Here is an 18,602-nt window from a genome sequence, read left to right on the forward strand (position 1 = left end):
TGTTTAGACATTTCCACTCGTTGAGCATCAAAATTTTTACAATATGTTATGTGACGTTCTAATATATCATTAGTGTAAAAATGTTGCAAACACAACTTACAAAAATACTTCTTATTGTTATCTTTTGTAGATCTCAACATTAACCTATTAAAATCACGAATTAAACAGTAATGTGATTTACGACCTTCTTGAAATAATAATAAATCGATGTGAGTATTACTATTTAGTTTGGTTGTTCTTAATGGATATATACATTTATCATCTTCAACCCCAAATACATTAACGCTTATATTATTTTGTCTTTCAAATTTATCTATATCAGATATTTTCACAGGATACTTTATGTTTGTCATATTCAGATGACCTATGTAGGGTGCATAGCTGGAGACTCTATTAGCATTTTCATTAGAGTTCCTTGGATATAAAGCTGCTAATACCGACCAAAGAAAACATTTATTATCATCATTTTTTATATTTAAAACTGCATGTTTCGATTTAATACTCTCTGGTGTGGGAATATATGACTTTGGAGTTAAGGGCTTATATTTGTAAACGTGCAACTTCCAATACTTAGTATGGTCATATATCCATCCACTGCCTTGGGCTTGGTATTTGTGTATGGAAGCATCAATCTTTAAAAGTGCATTTTCAATTTGAGGCTTTAAATCTCTTTTCTCAATAGTTAAGGTAGTAAGGCTTCTAAAATCTGCAATACATTCTTTTTCATTAACTAATTGTCCACTTTGATCCATTGAATATTTTATAAATTTAATTCTCCTTACTAAAGTCCATTTTATTGGCAGAGGACAAGACTGAAGAGTATTTTTAAGTTCAGTTCTAATCGATTCACCAACAAATTCAATCATTGTATATGGACAATTATTGCAAGAATTGACATGTCTTTTAAAATGACCAACCACATTTTTCTTACAAAAATTACAATTCTTATGACTTTGTAATATATGCGATTTTAGAACCACATTATCATCACAGATTAAATCACATACCTTGCACAGTTTCACCTTCATTTGATGTACTAGCTTGTAGTGGCGGACCAAATTGCTCTTCTTGGACAGCGAGGCGGAGCAGTGTTGACAGGTCGGCATCACGCTCGAGAATGAAATATCACCCGGATGCCACTTCTATATATAGACTCGTCCCCGGTGACGTCACCACCTGAGGATTCCCCAGTCTCGTGACCGCTTCACTTGGCCCTTGTGACAGTGCCCGTAAAACTGTCTAAAAACGCTTATATCTCGAAAACGGCTTGAGATACGGCAAAACGGTTGAAATTCTGGCAAACGTAGTGGGTGTCAACTTTTGATTATAAACAATATTACAACATAAAAAAATCAAAAAGTAAGAAAAAATTTAACATTATTTTATATGGGTAGGAATAAAATTTACCATGAAAAATCGTCTAAGTCCGTAAAAACTATCTAAAAACGCTTATATCTCGAAAACGGCTTGAGATACGGCAAAACGGTTGAAATTCTGGCAAACGTAGTGGGTGTCAACTTTTGATTATAAACAATATTACAACATAAAAAAATCAAAAAGTAAGAAAAAAATTTAACATTATTTTATATGGGTACAAATAAAATTTACCATGAAAAATCGTCTAAGTCCGTAAAAACTATCTAAAAACGTTTATATCTCGAAAACGGCTTGAGATACGGCAAAACGGTTGAAATTCTGGCAAACGTAGTGGGTGTCAACTTTTGATTATAAACAATATTACAACATAAAAAAATAAAAAAGTAAGAAAAAAATTTAGCATTATTTTATATGGGTAGGAATAAAATTTACCATGAAAAATCGTCTAAGTCCGTAAAACTATCTAAAAACGCTTATATCTCGAAAACGGCTTGAGATACGGCAAAACGGTTGAAATTCTGGCAAACGTAGTGGGTGTCAACTTTTGATTATAAACAATATTACAACATAAAAAAATCAAAAAGTAAGAAAAAAATTTAACATTATTTTATATGGGTACAAATAAAATTTACCATGAAAAATCGTCTAAGTCCGTAAAAACTATCTAAAAACGCTTATATCTCGAAAACGGCTTGAGATACGGCAAAACGGTTGAAATTCTGGCAAACGTAGTGGGTGTCAACTTTTGATTATAAACAATATTACAACATAAAAAAATCAAAAAGTAAGAAAAAAATTTAACATTATTTTATATGGGTAGGAATAAAATTTACCATGAAAAATCGTCTAAGTCCGTAAAAACTATCTAAAAACGCTTATATCTCGAAAACGGCTTGAGATACGGCAAAACGGTTGAAATTCTGGCAAACGTAGTGGGTGTCAACTTTTGATTATAAACAATATTACAACATAAAAAAATCAAAAAGTAAGAAAAAAATTTAACATTATTTTATATGGGTAGCATGTATTTTATATGGGGGAGCATGCCCGAGTTTGCGTACAAACCTCGCACTATCAAGTTGATGATTTTGAGAATATATATGAGAATGGATGTGGATTTGAAATTTTAATAGTGTTATACAATGGTATTGAACATTTATATAGGCTTGTATAGGCCGAGAGCTGGATTTTTAAAAAAGTGGTCAAAAAAAGCTCACCATGTTATTCTTATGGGGAAAACGTGCCTAAAGTGATGGCTCTTTCTGGGTTCGCCACTACTCACCACAGCCTGATTTACCGTCCACCCTAGGTTGGCTACGATGTACCTATTTACACACCTGAGTTAAAAGTGGACTTCTTTTAAAGCCTAGGTTTACTTATTAAAGTTGTTGTAACTGGACTTTTGTACAGGCCTTGGCAATCACTGTATTTATAGGATAGGCTACTGTTGTCAACATTTGATATTACTGAATTCCTGCTTCAGAAATTAAGGTTTTCAATAATGAAGACTTTCTTTATAGTATATAAAGCAATATTTGCTACAAAACTAATAGCAATAAGAACAATCAAAATAAATAACATGCTTGGAATATTTCGGTAAGGCCTACAGTAATTACTTGTGTGAATCTGTGCATTAATCAATGCTCAATTCTATTCATCGGACTGTCCTTTTCTTTTGTACCTACTGTCTTTGTAATTTGCTATTTTACTGTAGATGATTTGTGATAATAAATGTTGTTAGTCTTTTATTATTTACATATACGTTTTGTTAATGAATACCATCATAGCAACCCATAAGGTAAATTAAAAAATGTATTTTAGTTTGAAATTGTACAGACATTATCAAATTTTAATTTGTTTTTCTAATAACATGTTCACTGTTTGTAGATGTAACCCTGGTAAATTTGGCTTTAATATGTTCAGCCGTTATTGACTTATTTGATTACAAAGTTTCCAATCTCAATAAAACTAACACTCTTCAAAAATCTAGAACTAAACACACATACGTCCTTTGCCTTTCTTACATACGTCACTGTCATGCGATTTTCACCTCGTCAACCGTTCAATCAAACAGCCATTAGGGATACATTTGCCTGCCAAGGCACTCATCAGTCGCGTTTCCTCTATTACCTCCGTTATCTCTGGATCTGTAGAGGTAAGCGGTCAAGAGTGTGAGAGAATACTCCACGCTTGGACGATCCACGGTCAACCTTCATTGTACAAGTCATCAACTGTGCATTTTTGATCGTAAACAATTTTGGTATAATTGATGCCAATGTTTCCAGATTATACAAGAACATCACAACTGTGAACGTACTTGTTTCTAAAAAATACTTGTTTTAATCTGTATTTGATCTTATAATACAGAAAAGTATTGCTTGGATTTGTTTTTACTTTGTTACATGATGGAGCTATAACCGGCACGTAAGTATTGGACTAAATTGCCTAAACATATAGATAATTGAATAACAATTTTAAAACCAAAGAGCTAAATATTACTTAATACTAACTAATATTACTAATATTACTTAATTCAAATTTAAAAGTGTATTCAGTGGCACTGCCTTCATTTATTAAATCCATCGATAATGTTAACGAACTACAAACTTTAACAATCTTTGAGGTTTCAGCATTTTTACCCTACGCACGAGCACAGCAGGTAGTAATAAATTAACATTAAACTACTTAGATAAAAGCTACAACCATGATGTTTCTAACTGAAATTATTATCTCCGCTTTTCCTGGAGTAATTTAAGAAAGCGTGTTCATCTTCAGCTTTCTGTGAGTGATGTATATAGCAACACAGTAGGGATATTTTACATCTATATGATATTGATAAGTATCGAACAGGTTAGTCTTGTACCATCGATATATTAAAAAATAACAATCTTTCTATGTCTGACCAAAACATAGTATTACGATTTGCAGACGGGGTTCTCTGACACAACTTAGAGTCCATTTACTTGGTCAATGTTTCCTATAACCACTTACATTAGTGGATTATAGATATTATATATTTTATCGATGTTTTGTTGTTTTAATTTTACTTGGGGGACTTACAAAGAACTTGAATTACCACAGTTAATTACCAGCTCCAGTAAACAGCTGGGTCCAGCTAAGATCCTCTCCCATAATTCCTGGATGTATATTTGAGCCACCGATCTCCCACTTTCCTCCCTTCCACCACTACTATCACAACGAGAGCGGAACACTGTGTGCGTGTGTCGGTGTGTCAGTGTGTGTGTGTAGCAGGAAAGTCACCAGTCTCGGGAGTGTCTGCGTGTTAGTCTCAGGTTCACTCCTTCAGTTTTCACCTTCTCTCCTCGTCTTGCAGACTCACCATGCTTCTATTCGCTCTGTCCTTGTTGTTGCTGCAGCTATCCAGCGCTCAGGTATGTAAATGTGCACTTTATCACTTTTAAATTTATTTAGAGAATTTCTTATATTGTGGATAAGCTATTACCGTAGGTCTCATGGTAAGACCTGGACCCGGTAACATAATACTTAGAACATAGAATTTCCCAATTATTTCTCCTTGCTATTTTGTGGAGCATAAAATAACAAACAATTGAACTGTTGTAGTTTATTTGGTTGTTATTGATGTATTTTATTCAAACTTGGCAATTTTTTTTATTTTAAACTAAACTATAAAAAAAAAACACTTTATAACCCTTCCTGCAAACGCAAGTAATTGTTCATCCTAATTTTATTTAAATAGGGGATAAATCTAACATGTTTAAGGAAATATTTAACTGTAACTGTAACCCCAATCAGGTACACGGTAATTTGCTCTGTCTGCAAGTTGACCCCCGTTAAACACAAATGGTTAAAATGCCGCCAAACACAAATGGGTTTTAACCATATAATAATAAGGTAGTCTTCACTTTACTTACGAGTTTATTGCCGTGGTTTGTATCCTGCCTTAAACTGTAGGTACACCTACCTAAAAAAGAGGCGAACCCTCTATATTTTGGATAAATTACGTACTTTAAATGGTTTACTTTTAAATGAAATACCTCTCAAACAATAAAAAGTAGGCAATATTGGTCATCATATTTAGAATATGAATTAATAGTTTGAGTAGGATTGATTTTACAATCGTACTTTGCAAATAACTTTTTCTGCTTCAATTGTAAGGACAAGTATACAAGTACGAAACTTTAAATGACTGGTATTTACTCAGGGGAGGTACGGAAGAGGCTACGATGACAGCTGTGGGCTTCTTATTAGCTGAGGGAACGCTATTACCGTAACAATACGGTTTGTGGACAACGGCTTCGGTGGTCCTGCGGTGGTCTAGTGGTTAGCGTGCCGGGCTGACGTACAAAAGGTCCCGGGTTCGAATCTCGCTGGTTGCATTAACTTTTTGTCTCAGATTTTTTCATTATCAGCAAGTTTGGTTGGTTTGGTTCGGTTATGACAGTTTAATTTTATTATTAAGTCATTATAAAATTTTAATTGAGCAATTTCTAGTTTTATTTAATAAACATAATTATTTTTTCTATTACTAATCTTTTTTATATTATTTAATTATCAGCAAGTTTGGTTAGTTCGGTTAGGTTATGATAGTTTAATTTTATAATTAAAAAATTATAAAATTGAATTTGAGGCATTTATAATTTTATTTTATGAACAGAACTATTTTTGCGAATAGTAAACCTTCATTGACAAAGTGCTCTCTACTACAGCGCTGTTCGCGGAGGAATTTTGAACTAAATGCCTCATTCGTACCTCCCCTAAGTCAGACCCTAAATGACTTATGTATAATCATTGACTATATATGTATAGTGCACATACTATCATTTAAAATATTGAATATTCAATAGTGAATGACAAATTATTGCCTTTACTACAGGTGCACATGCTTTTATAATCAATGCCGATTGTTGTCGCTTAAAATAACCATTATTAGTAGGCACCTAACCTTGTTTCTCACCTCGTGTGCATCGCAAGGAAAATCTACGCATACTGTTAGAAAGATATTTACCTGTAGATGTGCAGAATCCCTTTATAAATTCAAATAGGCTCGAAAATATGCGCAAAAACGAATTTGAAATTTAAAAAATTAACATGGGTCTTATGGGTTGCCTTGTTGGTGACGATATAATAACAACAAAATATAAACAGAAAACCAAAACAAATGGATGAAATTACAATTACATGTTTTATTTACAGCGTGGGGTGATAATAGAGAAGCCTGTACATTGGATATTTTTGGTCGAGTTTCGACCACTGGACGACCACTAGTATTAATAAACGTTTAATTTTCTCCCTTTAATGACTTAAAATATGACTGATTATGAATGTAATGTGGTAATGAAAAGAAAGTGGTACTTTGAAGCGTTCCGATACCGAGGGACGAACACGAACTTTAAACGTGAGGGAAAGATGCGAAAGTTGTGTTGACGTTCGAGGAATATGTAATGTGTAAGAGGGGCTAAGGTGGTCACGCAGTATTGCAACACTGAATCTCAAACTTCAACTTGAATCTTAACAATGATTATTACATTGTAAATTATTACAATGCACACGTGACCTCACGTTCAATGCATCTAGAACATGTCAAATATAGTTTGCATAGGGACCATAGGGAGTTACCCATTTGTCCTTAGAAAAAGGTTGACGTTAGATGATAACAAAACAGCATTTTGATAAGTAGAACGCAAGCCTTGTCAAAGAACCTTTTGTAATCATTTCGAATTTATGCAACTATGAGGTCTATAGCTTTCTTTGTTTACGTTGGAACAAACTTTTAATTTTGTCCCAAGGTCATCCTCTTTCATAAAGTATCTCCAAATTGGTGTCTAAAATGTATAAAATAGATTTGAATTGAATACATATTGTACTTGTATTCCGTTTGACATATAGTACATTCCAAACTGATCTATTATTGTAGCAATAACAGTTAGGCCAAATTATTTCAATGTTCTACGGATTGGGGAACAATAGAAGAAACATTGCAGGTAAATTTAATTTTGTTGGCTTAATTGACTACTCTATAATTTATGGAACGAGTCACACACGAACATGACACGAATATGGGATGGTGGTACTTTTGTCTTTTAGGATTAAAAAAAACAATTGAAATTAGCATAGTGAATTGGTCATAGCCGCTATTTTTCATAAACTTTTAATCATATAAACTACATAATAACCTATAACATTTCTGATTGTCAAGCAACTGTTGATGAGTTCATTGCGTGGAAAAAAGCATGATAACAGGAAACGGAAAAGTACGTTACAGTAGTAATTGTTGGTTGACCGACAAAAGAAACATGTAAGAATAGTAATGGCGGATATTGTACAACCGCTTTGAATTATGAATCAGTTAAGTATTACGTGGTACGTCTTACATCCAACAAGTCCATGTAGAACATCCCCAGTAATAAGCACGTCATAACAAGTCCAAACAGGTTCATGCATACTTCACTTTGGCATTGTTGGGCACGGATGCAGACTGGAGACTGACTCCTCAATGAAACTTCATCGAAGGGCATTCAAAAGGGCTGCAACCACCTTTTGGAAACCAAGAGGGTGAATGAAGTTGAGGAAATTTGATCAACAGAGAAGGTATATATATATATATATAACCGACGGAATTTCTTCAAATGATCGATTCTGGATCCAGATACCACTAGGGCTGCCAAATGTAATCCTAGCACAGGTCGTCATTTGATAGTTGGGCACCTGAGTGGTTAAGGTGTTTTAATAGCACACCAAAAAATCACCGGAAACTGGACCCAGCCGTCCTTGATCATTGGGTTTTTAATAAATGGTCGTGGCTAATGAAACATTTAGTCTTATACACGAGAAATATCACTCCACTCCATACTCATCCTTTACTCATATTTTGTTTAAGAAACGCACCTAGGAGGCGTTCGCATTTCAATTTATAATATAATAATAATATTGTTTGCAGGACCAGGGTTTAGACCATTTCTTTACCACAACGTTAGAAAACGCCAACGGTAACACACACAATCATCGGATAGACAACATGATGAAAACGGTTATACCCTATTTTGGATCGATCGTTACGGAGATTCCCACATAAAAATCCATACCTGCGGACGATCATTAAATCCCATATCGTAAACCATTTACCACTGAGCACATACATCAGTTAAGCTACATATTTGTCAAAAGGTCGACGTTCTTGTAACATGAACATTATTTGGACCGTCCCTTGACAAGAAACGTAAGGAAGTACAAATTGCTTTGAGATAATCATCTTTTAGCTTATATACGCGAAGGCTAATTGACACTAGTCTTTTAACTGGATCCTTCGAATAAAGATTCCAAAGTAAAATATCTTACCAACGGATGAACTTAAAATCAATAATCATAAAAAGAATCCGCTAATATTTTCTGTAAGGTACAAGATAGTCTGCCAAATACCAGTCGAGGTTGTGTAACCCGTGAAAGTGAGGATGTCAGGACGTTAGTTATGCTGCGTTGCAGATGGTTATGAGAGTCACGATTATCGGGACTTTACCATAGACTCGTCATCGTCAGCAACAGACCCCAGACATTGCAACTGACCAGCTGTTTACAAGTCATTGTTACTGACCAATCTTGCGTCCAAACACCTTCACACTGTACAGAGAAATCTTGTATATACGACGTGATAGGCTAAATTTACTGCATTAGCTTTTGCTCATTCACTGGTCTGAACCATTTATTGCAACATACGGTTTTGATTTAAGATACAAAATCAAATAAAGGAGACGACTTTAACGATGGAGTTCTCTTGTAAATTATGTTGTAATTGTGTGTGTAACATTCATTATCAAAATTGATGAGCAGATTTTTTATTTTTGTCCCCAATTTGAGAGGATGGGAACGGTCGTTGGATTAGTACATCCTATGTATAAACATTTTAATAACTATAATTTTAACTATTATTCAGTATCAAGTGATTAAAAACGGTACGACATCATCAATATCGGTATGAAGGTATTTAAGTCAGTACAGAGTTTTTAAAGCGGTATGAAGTGATTAAACGTGCGGGTGTTTAGTAGTGATTTTGTATCAAAATAAATTTGGCAATCAATTCAAAATTGTTCAACTGGTCTTTGTCAAACCCTACCCAGACATCGAATTCGCATACCATCGTAAGCTGGAAGGGAGGTATTCAATTTGAATATGCAAAAATAATTGGAATACCGTTTGCAAATAAAGCCGTAATCTCCAACAAGATTTGTTTGTTACATTCACCGTCACAAGCCATTGATTTGTTGACTGCTTTACCTCATTACCGGCCTCGATCAAGGGAAAGTTCTGAGATAGTTTGCACAGTCGAGTGATCTCGTAACGATATCGAGGATAATTATTTGCAATACTGTACGAGTTAAAGTCATAAACCGTTTCTATCAAGAATACAAGATTAAGTCCGAAACAAATTAATACAGTATTTGGTGGTTTTAATAAATACAGTCTAATTGTGGGTTTAGTGCAGTGTTATTAGTATTACCACAGATTAAGGGGTAGACACTCTCAAATCTGTGGTATAACCACGAAACCACAATCATTGTAGTAAGGTCGGATTTAGTGGTATTGTGCTTGGTGTACTATTATATTTTAATACCAGTTTTCATAAATCCGTACACCCACCCCCAATCATTAATCTCTCCTACGGGGGTGAAGATTTATCTTGGCTGGAGACATAGTCAAGGTACTTCTGATTGAGGCGTTTAAGGAATTATCTGTTTCTGTAAGTTCACAAAATTTAGGCGGAAGGTTTCCTGGGTTCTTCCACAACTTTTTAGCTGTATCAACGGATCAGCTGTCGGCTGTAGTTTCAAAGTTAGTGTGTGATGGAGTGGACGGAATCGCTTTTCCTCAAACCGACTATATTTTGTGAACGTTGTACAGTTTCTGCTTTATTCTAGAACGCTACGGATTGTTCTACACATTACCTCAGATTAGGGTTGCGACATTATCACTTAAGTAATCCATTGGTGATTGGTGGGATTTGAACCCGAGACCTCAGGGACTAAAGTATCGGGCTCTACCACTAGACCAGTTCAATTCCCTCTGACAAACCTAGTAACTTACACACCTGAGTTGTTTCAGGTACAGCAGCAAGTGACAGAGGGGTCTCGACGCACCCTGTGTGTGCCGCCCGCCGCCGCGCCCGCACAGCTGGAGGCGGTCATAGAGCAATGCCAGGAGGATATCAAACAAGCTGTTCTCGAGGGTGAGTAAAAGTAATATTCACAGCTTAGCAAGTAACATTTCCACCGCGATAAGATCTTTTTGATGTTTTCGGAACGTCTTTCAATCGCCAAGAATATCATTACCAATTAATTATCATCATTGAGATATGGACGCCACCTATAGGTGCGTATTTGAACAAAAAATGAGTAAAGGACGAGTATAAAATGGAGTGAGATGATCTGCTTAGCATTGTTACTGACTAAGATATTAAGGTAAGCTGTTTCGTAAGTCACGATCATTTATTTCTTAAAGCCTTATGATCAGAAAAAGCTGGGTCCAGTTTTGAAGTGTCAAAAAGCTGACCTTTTTCAGAATCGATCCGGCATTTTTTGGATTGTTAGGGGAGCACTAACAATATTTCATTTGCAGGGTTCAAATGGGATCAAATCAGTTTTAAATTCGATATACTAAACTAGAATATTTTAGTGTGAAATCCATTCTACGTAGATTCCTCTGCAGAATAAATATTATTGATTTGACATCATAAACTAGTTTTAGAAAAGTCAACAATTTGGTTCCACGTGGGTGTTAGAATTACAGCATCATCATATTGCGTATCACTGTTTCAAGTGATAATAAATACAATATTCTGAAGACAGTAGATTTTTCCGACATCAACTTAAGTCGTGTTAATCAACTGAGACCAAATTTAGATCAACGTCATACTATTTTAATCGTATTTAGATCAAGTCAATCCTTTCTAGCATTACTGATGGCGACTATGACACTTTAATAGTAAATAAAATGGTCTGACTTGTATTTATTGTCTCAACAGACTAACTTTAATCAAATGAATTGTTAATAAAAAAAATACTAAAACATAAATTGTTTGAACATTTATTTGAAATACAGGGTGGGGCAATGAAAGCGCCCCAATTTATAAACAGTACAAACTCAATAATATTCACCCTATGGATATAAATATCACACCAAAACACAGCTTATCTTTTGTCATTTTAACTTAACAAAGTCATTTTTCCATTTCTTGAGAACAAAATCCTACAAGTGACTTCATTGTCCTACTTGACATTCCTTTTTAGCCACTTAAAACTCCATCAAATACTCCTCCAGCACTTCTTCAGGAATCACTTTAGTTTTTGGACTATCCGTAGCTTCGGTTCAAGCAAATCTGTAGGGTGACTTTGAAAAACCTAGAACGTCAAGTAGCTTATTATAACAACCCCACCCCTCCCAAAAAATTTAGCCAACGTAAAGCTTTCAACAACAAAAGCTTCCTGGCAAATCTCTTCGGACTTTGAGTTACTGGGACTCATATCCTTTTAACATTTGCTGGTGTACAAAGAGTTTTGCGGCACCCACCGATTATTTTTTTTTTGTTTAAGCGATTATCCTAAATAATTTTACCCAGTTCAACATTGTTTTCCAATCTGGAACAGCGCCATGTTGACCAAGGATGGAATACGGTCCAAACAATCTCTGGGTTTTTGCACAAGAACCACTATTAGGTTTCCACATCAAAATCTCAGTGTTAATAGCCTCAGGCATAATATTTACTAAAATGGCATAGTTTAATTAATGTTTTAAGCACAGCTGATCATTCATTGTTGCAACAATTAACATGTGACAGGTAAAACAAATTGTAGCGTTCTCATTGCCTCACCCTGTATTTTAACGTAAAGATTTGCATGTCGTTAATATATTAATTTTTGTCATGGCAATTTATAATGTCATTTGTTGAATTAACCAAAATAGCTATAGCCTATCTATTTCCATGCCGTTATTCAATAAGGAACAAATTTCTTCCTAATTACAACAAAGACAATAAGTAAAAAATGTAGCCTATAGTTAATTGAAAAATCCAAAACATATATATTAAAGTACGGTCCATCAACAAAGGGTCGGTCAAAACCTCTATAACGAACCATTTTAGATTAGCTATATATGAAACTGTGTTGTACTACCCATGAATATTGTAACATAAACGGCATGGATCATATTATGACACTGGTCCGAGAGAAAACTTCATCTTGTTAATATTTAAGTCAAACCATCTGTTACAGCTATTAGTAAAGAGACATTAGGGTCAGTGACGCCATTTGTTTATGTTTATGATCCATACAGTTTTTGTTCTAATATTCGTTGTACTACCTAGACTGTAAATGATGCTCAAGTCTATTTTATAGCGTAGGGGTAGGAACGGTTAGGTTAATTAATTGCTAGCCTAACAATCAACAAGTTGCCGGAACAATCCTGAGAAATGTCAGAAGCTTTTTGATGGTTCGAAAATTGACCTAAGGAAACAGCTTATCTTAGTTAGTAACAAAGCTACACAGATAATCTCCCTCCATTCTACACTCATCATTCATATCACTCATATTTATGGGTTCAAATACGCTACACAGGTAGACGACAGCCCTATCTTAATTGATAATTGATAATATTTTAAAATAAACCCATGGCTGAACATAATTATCAGTCTACTAATGTTATTGCAACCGCAGCAATAATTATAAACAAAAGTGAAAATTTAATCTTCAAAACCTCTAATCAATTATTGAGCAAAAAGACGTCAATTAGTGTTCCCAACGAATGGGAATCCGGTTTTTATGAACCTAGTTAGGGATTCACCTTCATAACTGGGAATCATCAAAACATTCTCACGTTCATCTCCACTGGCCGCTAAACCCTAACCCTATCAAGGATTGTGTGAGATCGCCTCATTGTTGCCGAGGCCACTTTTGAGGAAGAAGAAGACTCTTTCACAGGTAGACGCGTGCTGCAGGCGGGTCAAGCATGACATTAAATTATGTTGCATTGCGTAACTGCGACGTTACGCATGCGTTTGTTTTGTAATGTAAGCTCGTCTAAGCTTTCGCTTCTTTACACCTGTCGTGCTCCAGTAATGTAATGGACAGTGGCTAGTGAACTTGACACAGTTACTGTCTTCTTGGAGAAAGGAAAAGTTGTTCCTTAATTATGCAAATATTTGGCAATAATTGCATCGAGTATTGAGACTTACAAAACATTGAATACCTTAAACTATTATTGATATAAAAGTATTAAATTATCATCCAGTGTTACCTCAGAAAGTATTTACTCTGATGGTATTGCTAATTAAAATGGGGGCGCAACGCAAGGGGGGTATTTTACCCAAATATGAGGTACAGTAATGATGTTTTTTACAACGACTGCTTATTAAAAACCCAATAATCAAAGGAAGGTCCGTATTGTTTTAAACCTAAAAGCAACTGAACTTTTCTCAGTATTGAATCATTAGCCTTCTGATTACCAGGCGAAAACGAGCCCGCTTTGCATTATGGGTCGAGGGATATTCGCACCCCCCCCCCCCTCCATTTCCATGCAGGGAATTTTTCTTTTGGGCCCCCCCTTCCAAATAAAATCTCTTGCGCCCTTGGCCTGGACTCATTTACTAAAATGTCAAACTCTAGGCTGTAATTATTGGCTATACCACACTCTTATTTGAATTTTAAAAAGTCCCCCGTTTGCTAGCACAAATCAGTTATAAGTTAATCAAACATTTGTTACAATTATAGTTTAATACATCTTAGGTTTTTGGAATTTTTCAGATTGTATTTTTTTAAATTTCTACAGACTTTAAACAGATTGATACAAATTGAATATCTATATGTCAAATCACATTTTAAGTGTGAGGAAAAACAAAAATGTATGCACAAAAAAGTAAAAGTAATGGTTTTTGATACTCCATTTCCCCCAAATTGCTAATGTTGTACAATTTTAGATAAAACTTGTGGGTAACCTTATAAAATTTTCCCTCATGTTTTAAACTGTAAACTTTTTAAAAGATTTTATAATAAAAGAGATAGAGAGTGTTGTGTTGTGGGTGAAAGTTTGAGTTGCGCAAACAAGGTGATGAGACTGTAAGGTTATGGTTGCTTGTCAGGGCTTTCACAATGTGTGAATGTGATTTAGCACTTTTGAGAGCAAAATAGTCCTTCTCATTTGATGAGTTTGATAATGAATGGCTCACTAGGTAGTAGTCAAAGGTAGTAGGTACACTATTGGAAGTGATAATCTATGTAGATAATGTGGTTGTTGAGCTTTAGTGTAACTTTTAAAAATTCTAATATTTTCCAGAGGCACTGCAAGTTTTGGGAGATGCAGGCCAAGAACTTGATGCAAACCCTCTCAAACACAACAGAACAAGACGAGAGACCTTCACAGGGGAAGAGAGACGCATTGCTGGGGTTTGTATTGCATCGAACTCATATTTGTAAAATATACTAACATAAATGTCCACTAACTTACAGTACCGGTATGAAAAAATGTTTTTATGTTGATCTTGGTAAAGAATAGTAAACTAGTTATATGAAATAGCTTAGTACTCATATATTTGACAAGTAACAAGACCTATCGATTTACATCAGCATTGTAGTACATTTTAAACCGTCCCTTTTACAAAAGCTCTCACCAGCTAACTGTTTTGGTTTGGTCAGAAGAAAAATAAAATCAAACTTTTGTTTTCAAATTTGTGTCTTGCATTAGCTGGTTTAATAGTAAATTTTAACAGTGTGTAGGGAACAACTTCTTTTAAACTACAGACAATGTATATATTTTCACAAAAAAATATAAAGGGGCAAACCAATGCCTCAAACAATGCCTTTCAAGGTCTGCAGGAGTTTAAGTTAAGCCAATGCATGAACTATGTACACAATGTATAAAACCGTTATTCAGGTACCTTAGAAACATCAAACATCGGTCATCAGTCTTCATACACCCAGAAAGAGTATTTTTAAAGTTAAATATATTTATAAAAAATTAAGATTCTTTAGCAGAATACCTGTTATATTCTGTAGCATAATATCCATTAGATTCTGTAGCACAATATCTAGATATTGTAACCAATCTAATATCAAAATTATCATTTTTTCAGTGCTTGCTCCAGTGCGTCTACAGGAAGGTGAAAGCCGTAAGTATGATTCTTATGTGACAATAGATGGTAGTGTATGACTCTTGCAATAACTCTGGTTTTGCAATTTTGGATAGACACACTTTCACTAAAATAAAATTCAGTGTTGTTTTAAATTCCCAAAACAGTAAACATGCAGCCTACACTGCGAACAAAGGGAGAGTTAGACAGTACGAGCAACTTGTAAGCTACATGCAGTTTTCAGTTTTGCTCACCACCAAAAACACTAAATGTATCTGATGTATCCTATTTTACTCTTCCACAAAACAACCATAATGTAAGTCGGTGGCTCAGTCGGTAGCGTCGCAGACTTCGGGCCCAAGGCAGCGATGTTGTGGGTTCGGATCCTGGTCACTGCTGCAAAAATTTTATCAGTACAGTTCACCTTCGTACAGTACCGGCTCACCCCTTGATTTGCTCTATACATTCCATGCACGGGCAGTTATATAGTCTATGTATACAGGAAAATGCAAGATTAACAGAGACCACCAACCTCTTTATAAAAAAAAAATTTATAAAATCTACCAAAATTATAGACTTCAGACAGTTAAGTTGATGGTGCCATTGGTAAGTTAGTGGCACATTCTATGATGGGGTTGCAGGGATATCAGATAGGAATTAAATTCCATTTTCAAAACTCGCCTTTCAGCTCAAGTTCGAATTTCATGAATAATGGGCCCGGTGGGCCTGGGCCCAGGAGTGCAAGAGGTTTTGGATTTGTTTGGGGTGCAAAGAATAGAAAAATTCCCACAAAAGTTAGGTGAAGAGGAGCGTGATCTCTTGGGCCTATGAATCGCATGCAAATCGTGGGACTTCTTCAGCTAATTCGGTTTTAGCAGAATTTCCACAAATGTTTTGAATTCTCAGGTGGATGAGAGAGGCCTTCCAACCATCCCTGGCATGGTGAGACTGTACAGTGACGGAGTGTCAGACAGGAACTACTTCCTGGCCACTGTACAGGCTGTTCACCAGTGTATGTCAGCTGCCGAACATAGAAGATCCCTTAACCCATCAGTTGTACAAGGTATGTGTATACATCTGGGGCGTACTTGAACCCAGATATGAATGAACAATGAGTGTAGAATATTTTACTATAGATAAAAATAAACATTCCATTTCCAAGTTAAAGTTGTCACCAGTTTTTTTACATCAAAATCATCGTAGTTGATGTGAGCCACCGATAGATCACGTTGATTTCAACTGCTTATTGCTGTCGAATATGCAGAGTTGTTAACCAAGTTAAACTAACAGGATGACTTATTGTAAACTACAACACTTTTTTATCATGTCAAATATCTCAGTGACGACAAAAAAGGTAAAAAATGCAATTTTAGAAACTTAGCGATCTCTGACTGGCTCACTCAAGTACGTTCTTTTTGGAAAAAAATGGCAGCAGCTGGTCCAGATGGGATGTTTACTGCAGTATCCAAAAGACAATGATACAACCCAAATATGAGTGAAAGATGGGTTACAGTATAGCACAGATTAGAGTGAGATATCTTGTGTAGGTTTGATAATGACCAGGATCAGCTGTTGCTTTAGAAAGGATAATCTTTTAAAATCCCCTTGATCATTGATCAAGGACTACTTTTAGGGTGCAGTTTTGGTCTAGTGTTAGTGTGAGGCAACTGGGACTGGAGAAAACCAATTGATTAATTTGTAGCTTGCAGTTTTGAATTTCTGATTAGGGATGGATTCAAGTATGTATAAAAATTGGGTTATTAACAATTTATATTTTTTCAGATGGAGGATACACTTGTGACTTGGCATATGATATGTTCACCTGTGTCAGTGACAGAATAGAAGCAGTAAGTATAATCATAGACTAACCAACACGAGTAGACTTCTCATCCCATTGTAAATTAGTTTTGAAGCATGTTTTTCATTTCTTTTTCATGTCCAGTGACACTGATCACTAGTGTTGACGAAATTTTATGGTCAATATCAAGATTTATGCTTTACAGTTTGGTTATATAACTATGGAACCAATTATATTGTCCATGATTAGATTGTTTTATTTGGTTACAAGAGGTTTTAAATAACTGAAATTACAAGAAACAATTTGTAGACAAAACGCTACCTCTACCCCCCCCTGGGCCCTGTGCAGAACTAACAATAAATTGTCTTTAGCTGATCCATAAGGATGAGAATGTTTGATCAATGGTATAAAACTATGGTATATGAGTCCCTATTGAACTTTGTTAACATTTAATATTCACCATATTAGTTTCATTATTATGCAATATTCCACAGTTAAAGATTATGGAATGTGAAACATTTCCCTATTTGTAGAATTTAGATGAGCCAGGTAGAAAGGTGAAGTTAAATATGCAGCGGAAATATACTTTCAGACTAAAGAGCACAACACAAAGTGTTTACTTCAGAACTAATCATTTTTTGTTTACTTAATTCTAGTATAAAAATTTTAATTTCTGCTTATTCTGATTTATTTTTTTTATTTTTTCAGATTTGTGGCCAAGCACCTTGAAGATTTAAAAACTCCAGTCATCAAAGCAAAATAATCAAACCATCATATCATTAGGATAAGAAATAATGTACATATTAGAATCATCCATCAGCGTTGTTCTAGAATCTAATTAAGTTATTAAATACAGTTTAATATACAATATCCACGGACTGTCTACCCTCAACTATTTTTGCTTCCACACTAATCAAAGGTGGCAGGACCCATCGATGTATAATAACTCCCACGTAGAGTTATTATACATCGATGGCAGGACCTTGACCCAGAAATAGTGTGTGCTTGTATCTATCCACCAACAAAGGAATTTTATTTTTCGGTTATCAGTTACAATACACTTACCGGTAAGTGCTTTTCAATCTCATTCGATAATATTAGGAATCCTCCATCGATAATTTATGTGTGTTTTTGACATTTTGAGTTTTCCCCAACTTTTTGCCTCAGCTAATTTATCCAGCCATTTGCTGGAAATTCTAGATTGGCAGTTTATATTTCACATTTGCAATACACAATATTGGTCTTAATTTATTATGATGCAGCAGGATTGATGCCACTGAAATTTATTACAAATGAATTGATTTTTGGCAGCACAAGTACCGTACCTCAACAATGTAG

At 35.0% G+C, this 18,602-nt stretch overlaps 1 protein-coding gene across 1 annotated transcript; it reads left to right on the forward strand.

Moving 5' to 3' along the window:
• The first annotated feature begins 4,631 nt into the window (after window positions 1-4,631).
• LOC128985989 (general odorant-binding protein 70) lies at window positions 4,632-18,132 on the forward strand. The gene is made up of 7 exons (XM_054406031.1): window positions 4,632-4,769; window positions 10,453-10,576; window positions 14,674-14,783; window positions 15,470-15,505; window positions 16,373-16,529; window positions 17,249-17,313; window positions 17,973-18,132. The coding sequence occupies exons 1-7, from the start codon at window positions 4,719-4,721 to the stop codon at window positions 17,991-17,993; spliced, it is 564 nt and encodes a 187-aa protein (XP_054262006.1). The 5' UTR covers window positions 4,632-4,718; the 3' UTR covers window positions 17,994-18,132.
• The last annotated feature ends 470 nt before the right edge of the window (window positions 18,133-18,602 follow it).

This window comes from Macrosteles quadrilineatus, unplaced genomic scaffold (assembly GCF_028750875.1).
Source record: "Macrosteles quadrilineatus isolate MER2022 unplaced genomic scaffold, UCM_ALF_1.0 Scaffold_2__2_contigs__length_208266976, whole genome shotgun sequence".
In the NCBI taxonomy this organism is placed as follows: domain Eukaryota; kingdom Metazoa; phylum Arthropoda; class Insecta; order Hemiptera; family Cicadellidae; genus Macrosteles; species Macrosteles quadrilineatus.

Bases quoted from the DNA above. Each gene is read 5' to 3' on its own strand.
- LOC128985989 (XM_054406031.1), top strand. From the start codon at position 4,719: ATGCTTCTATTCGCTCTGTCCTTGTTGTTGCTGCAGCTATCCAGCGCT. The intron at 4,770-10,452 runs GTATGTAAATGT...GAGTTGTTTCAG, and splicing joins TGCAGCTATCCAGCGCTCAG to GTACAGCAGCAAGTGACAGA. The intron at 17,314-17,972 runs GTAAGTATAATC...TTATTTTTTCAG, and splicing joins TCAGTGACAGAATAGAAGCA to ATTTGTGGCCAAGCACCTTG.